The sequence below is a fragment of the Nanorana parkeri genome, unplaced genomic scaffold (assembly GCF_000935625.1).
Source record: "Nanorana parkeri isolate BGI_ZX_2015 unplaced genomic scaffold, ASM93562v1 scaffold294, whole genome shotgun sequence".
Lineage (NCBI taxonomy): Eukaryota > Metazoa > Chordata > Amphibia > Anura > Dicroglossidae > Nanorana > Nanorana parkeri.
In genome coordinates, this window is record NW_017306562.1 from 440,508 (window position 1) to 446,865 (window position 6,358).

Sequence of the window (6,358 nt, forward strand, 5' to 3'; positions counted from 1 at the left end):
AGAGAGCTGGAGTCAAAGAGTGCTAGAGAGACACCGGGAGATAGGTGAAAAAAGGTAAAAGAGGGAGGAAAAAAAAGAGGAGCAGAGAGAGGGAGGGAGGAGAGAGAGAGAGGAGAGAGAGAGAGAGAGAGGGAGGGAGGAAAAGCCAGGACTGAGCAAGGCTGGAGCAAAGACAAACATCCAGATACAAGCCGGATCGCAGGAAGGGAGCAATCGGCTTGACTGTGCCTCCGTCTCTCATCATCTCTGACTGTCTTTGGCAGTCTCTCAGCTCTGGCACAGTTTCTGGTGACAAGGGGCTCAATGACTCTCCTTAGACTCTTTTCCCCCAACACTAAGGGGGTGGAGAGGTGTGAACAATTCTCAGCCAAAAAAGGGGGCGTCTTCCCCCCCTAAATACCCAGAGGAGACAAAAAAGCTGCTAGAAAGCCGGGCGCAAGGGGAAAGGAGTTCTGCTCCAGAGAAGGGGACACCCAGGCTTCTAAAGGAACCTAGAGGACCTACTTCACTTTGCAGCTTCCCAGGACTGTGCCCCCAACCACCACTTCTCCTCGGATTGCCTCTTTCTGCGGGACATTAAAGTGCAGAAGAACACTTGGGAAGGGAAGGGCCGGTGCCTCTCGGATTAAACAGGAACGCCCGCAGGAGCCGGACAGTCCCTGAGCTCCGCACAGGTGGCATCATGCAGCGCACAGGTAGGAGCCCTGGGTGCTAATGGAAGCCGGTTCACCTGACAGGTCATCACACAGTGACAGCTACTTTTTTTAGCCTTACACAAAGACATCCATGAGCTACTTCATTGTAGCATGGTGCTTGTATCATGAGCAGACACAGATCGAGGTGTCCTAATGTTAGTTTACTAAGATCCGACACATCCTTGCCCTTCTCACCCATCCCCCCAAAAATGCATGGCCCTTACAACTCCTATTAACGATCGCTGCTTCTTTCCATCAGCCTATTATTGTGTTATAGATGCCTGAAGTTGTTAGCGAGCGTAAAGCTTGAAGGCATAAGTCTAGGCAGGGATAATAAACCTCTTGTTGGTCCTGGATCCAGAGCAGCATATTCCTGACATCCTCATCCTTGTCATCGCTGGGGGCTGCTGTCCATGGTGCTGATGGATCCCATAGACCTGTGCAATAACTGTGATTAAACAATGGCCACTTGCTGTGCTTGTCTCTTAAATGATCACAGTATCGGTTAGCTTGTCCTTTCATAGACTGGGGGAACTAGGTGACAGTGACAATACCAGGGGAGTAGATCGCTTACAGAATGTGTTGTATTGGTGGCTGTGCCCAGATGGTGTGGCTATGTGTCTGCCCACTTCACCTGTCTGCCCTTCTGTTTCCATTCTGGGTGCCACTTTCTCCGTGCCTGCCCATGTCATCTGCTGCTCTGTGTCCCTGATTGCCTAGTGCATGCCCAGCTGAGCCGCGTCCCATGTCACCTGCTATGCCTGTGCAGGGCTGGGGGACAGTTGCCCGGTGCCCTCATGCAGGCTGCGCTCACCTCTCTAATGTTACCTGTGATCTGGCTTCACCTGACCGCACAGTGATCGTGCTGCAGGGTTAGCTGTCCTCTTGTGAGTGTGCCAAGTTACTTGTTGTGAGTATTTGTCACTGTGAGCGAGACAAAACTTAAGATGTCTTCTCCTATTACTAGCCCAAGTGTTGCCATTGAATAGTGAATGGTTTGCCAGCGCCTTGCACTCAGTGGAGCAGAAAGCCTGTGTTAAATGCATTGGCTCGGTTTACAGGAAACACAAAAGGGATCGCTCAGGCTAGCAATGCAGGGGAGAAATGAGTGTTCAAAGTGCAATAAAACAAATAACAACACATCACATTGATTGGAGGCATAACAGTTATGAGAACTGTTACACTGAGCATGCAATTGGTAGATTTGTTGCTTTCAACCAGAAACCTTTCTTGTTTTCAAGCAATACAATTTGGAAAATGCCTTTGAGTGGCATTGATGTGGTTCTGTTCAATTTCTACCCTATAGTTGCTGGGAATTAAGAGGTAGCTGTGGCTGAAAGTGACCAGATTACCACTAAATTACATAGTTACATAGTATTTGAGGTTGAATAAAGAGACACAGGTCCATAAAGTTGTCTAGTGTATGGTCAACACTCTGCATTCCATATTGCACTTGACTTCTTGTATATCTCCACAAATGTGTTGAATTCACAGTTCTTTTGATATATTTTTTTTAATATATTATGCCATTGTATTTTGTATATAGTGTATACAGTGATACAGTACTGAGAGCACAAAACACAATTGCAAACAAAAGGCACGAGGACACTGCTATTGAAGCTTCAAATCATTCTTCTTGCTGGTAGCTTTAGCAAGGAATGCAGTTGGCAGATGGAATTCAGTGGTATGTTAGCAGACTTATCAATAATTCAGTTTGAATTTAGGTTTATAGTGCTTGGATGCACAGCTCTCTCATCACCATGGTCTGGAAAGTCTGCCTGTACCCATAGAGAACTCCAGGACTGGTACAAGCAGCTGGGGAGGGGGAAGGTTGACGGTGCTGGAGTTGGGATGGCATTTGGTCACAAATGGGCAGCATGAATAGGCAGGGAACAAACACATTATCCTTGCAAAGAAAAAGTCAAATAGAAGAAAACAGATGGTGATGTAATTCCCTAAGGGAGCAGGGACATTTCACATTAGCATGGATCACATCAGCAGGTTATTAAAGGTGTGAGAGACTTGCTGCTTCTCTGAAGGAAAGGGCTGGAAAGTGGGGATGAAGCAAGTGTCTGAAGCGATTTCTCCAAACTATCTCCTGAGGACAACTCAGTCAGTCCTGGTTTGTGCGAAAAGCACACTATTAATCCCATACGTGTACAAAGGCTAGCAACACTTAGCAGTGACAATTTATGCAGGCAGCCAGGCTGGGGTGGTGGTAACAAGCTTCCATTTACACTTTTATTTGGGACTTTGTTAACAAATGCCTAAGCTTCCCATGGCGAGTCTGTCTGTTGGTACCCACACACATTACAATCAGCCAGATTATCAAATTGTTACGTCTTTGGTATGTTTATGATTAAGAGAATGTGCAAATGTAGCTACCTGCAGCACGTAGAGTTCATATTGTACCAATCTCACTATAGTAAATTGAAAGGTGATTGGTTGCCATGAGCTATGGCACAGCACACATCATTATTGTCGCAAGCACTGCTTAATTAAATCAGTGTGATGTCACCGCACGTATTATAAATATTTGTTTAGTGGTATACCAGCAGGAGAAAGTCTTAAAGATGGTGATTACACACATACAAATCCAAGAATTCCTCATTATTTTAAGAAGAGTGTCAAATACTGACAATTTCACATCCCTCAGATTATTTTCTTTTTGTATACTTGCAATCTTATAGTATAATGGTGACTCACAAATATTTTCTCCTTTCACAATTTGCCATCGTTTAAGTAAAATGTGCAAGGGGACTGTAAAAGGACCCATAGACAATCAAACCCTCACAGGGTCAAGTTGTCACTTGACATATACACTAGATGGGAAGTGTTTATTGGGTGCGTTTTCTATAGTTTGATCCATGCTGCTGACCTTTTCCTGCATTTTAAGTACGGTGGTGGAGAATGCTCAACAAATGAGAACAACTGAGAGTCAGCTTAACAATTCCAAATGCTCATGCATTAAGGAAAATGATAGTAACATGTCTGATCGAAACTCATAGTAACCTGTCTGTCATACTGATCCTCTCACGCCATTACTTTCTGAGTAAGGATCCAGAACACATTTTCAGGAAGTAAAATCAGAACTCCTGATCTGCTCTCTTGATCCAGGCAGTGATATGAAAAGTACTGAGACCAGAAGATGAGCTTGAGAGCCAGGCAACAAAAAACTAGTATACATATTTCTTGCACCGGATTTATGGATACCTGTTGCGATAGGTTTTACACTACAGTGTACATAGTCAAGCTGCTGCATGATTGCACTAGATGCTTTTGCATCATGCAACAGTTTGGTCTTTTAAAGGTTTCAGAAGTTTGAAAAAAGACTTAAAGAGTTGTAGTGTAAATTGTATTCAGTCTGTATGAGGAAAGACATATTACTCTGTAGGAGGCTCTTTTAACACTCAACCAGGCAATGACTTTTCAGTGTCTGCATATGGATTGTCACCCCCTAGGAATTCTCATTTACACTCTATATCTGTGGCTTCTATGCCCAGCAGGCTTATACAGGTCATTCCCATCTGCCTTGGTGCTTTGGTGTCAAGGTGACAGGTTGCTGGGAAAAATAATTGGCCTTTTGCCATGGGAGTTACTCCACCTTACATTCCAGTTCGTTTTTTTTCTTTTTTTTCACAAACAGTATTAAAAAAACCGAGTGCGCTTACAAACTATTATTTTCTATCATAGCATCATACACATCCTTTGGAAAATCATCCTCGTTTTAAAATTCCTGAGCTTACTGAAGGTGCAGCACACTCAGCCTATGCCATATTGACTTAAATCTTTACAAGAAGACTTCAAACCTACTGTACTAATCAACAGAAATCTTCAGCCTCAGAGTGATGCTTTCTCACTGCTTGCCCTTGAAGAGTGTTCAAGGGCACCAAGCAGACAGAAAAGTGAACCCTTGGAGGCTTCCATTAATGGGAGCATTGATTCTTTAAAGCCCTTTAGTCTTACCAAATAGCTTAATATTTGCTGCAATATTTTTATGCAACACATTAACCGATGCTTGTAATACTACAAGCCTGGTTTCACATTCTGCAACACTGCTGTAGGAAATACAGATTGTAGAATGTCGCATATACAACTAAAGTACATGTACTACTACTGTGTGACACATTGCCCTTATTACTGCTTTACTCTTCTGTGTGACACATTGCTATTACGACACTATTATTATAGGTATAATATTACTCAATTATACTAAATATATAACTGCGTCATTATCAGTATGGTTTCTACCTCATCAAATGGGCAGAGTTTTGAAAAAGGGGAATGTAGGCGCTAACTGCTAACTGCTAACTAGTAATTGCTTACTAGTTTTTGAAGGTGCATGCTTGACGGCTGTCATTCTTATTTGCTTTCTACTACATAAGCAAGTCTTTAACCCAGAACAAGCATGCGGCCAGTAAAGTGTTGAGGCACCTGACCTGCATTCTTGATCCAGTTCAATAACTAAATAGTAAAGCAAGAATATGAAAGACAGCCTTGGACCTTTAACAAAGAATTACATTCAGAAATGGCAGCTCTTGTCTTTTTATCCAAACATGTCAAGTTTGATTATAGTCTATATTGTATCTGTTTCTAGTGTATCTCTACAATTCTATGTTATTTTATGTTTCTGGGATATCCTGAGTAGAGCTAGAACAGGAGCTTTACTTAAGAGGAAATACAGAATAAGTAAAAAAAAGTTGTGTCAAGAAGTCTTTGCTGTATTTTGCTTCATTGTATCGTAAAATACTTTATGAAACATCAGTCAAGGTGGGGCTAGAACCAATCCAGTACACACAAAGACACACACATGCACAAACACACAAAGGCACACACGTAAATACACAAAGACACGCACATATATATATAAACACATGTAAACACATGCAGCCACACCTCCCAAGATTGGAAAGAGGATCACCTTTATGCACAAAATATATAGGCAAAGTCCACATCATGGTCACATTGCCTATCATGAAGACCATGATGAATTAAAGCACAGGGATGATTGCTTAAACCCAGTGGTAGTTTTTTCTTACAGCTATGTTTCCATTACATTAGTATATAAAAAAGAGGGATTAGGTTCCAAAATAGGGACAGTCCCTTCAAATGCGGGACAGTTGGAAGGTTTACACACACACACACACACACGCACGCACTAAGCATCATAATAGATCACTAGTATATAGTCAGTACAAATAAGTAGAAGTAAAATAAGTAAAAACATGAGAAAATAGGTGCAAACACCAACAGACACCATGGCAGCACGCACACACACACACACACACACACCCACACTCATACACAACACATGATAGCATGTACACTACACACACACACACGGTAGCACAATATAGGACCCTATTCCTTTATTTTTTATTGAATATTGTGAGCTGTTATTTTTGCATTAATATACAGTATATACATCATATGATGACAGTTATTTTTAATAATCACGCCAATGTTGTTGAGAAAACAATTCGTTTTATTTACTAACTTGATGTCCAGTTAAAGCCTCGTTATTCATTGCTGTAACACAGTCAGGCTGCATATATAGTGATAAATATGCTCTTCTTTCTACGTATTTATACATATTAAGTAGGGATGCCCCAATACCGGTTTTTCGGTATCAAGTACGAGATACTTTACTGTCGGTACCCGCC

At 42.1% G+C, this 6,358-nt stretch overlaps 1 protein-coding gene across 1 annotated transcript in view; it reads left to right on the forward strand.

Annotated features, from left to right (window-relative positions):
* The first annotated feature begins 544 nt into the window (after positions 1 to 544).
* Positions 545 to 6,358, forward strand: part of RTN4RL1 (reticulon 4 receptor like 1) — a 183,305-nt gene continuing 177,491 nt past the window's right edge. The window contains exon 1 of the mRNA XM_018557660.1: positions 545 to 695. Within this exon, the coding sequence (XP_018413162.1) occupies positions 683 to 695 (13 nt within the window). The 5' untranslated portion in view covers positions 545 to 682. The remainder of the gene's footprint in view (positions 696 to 6,358) is intronic.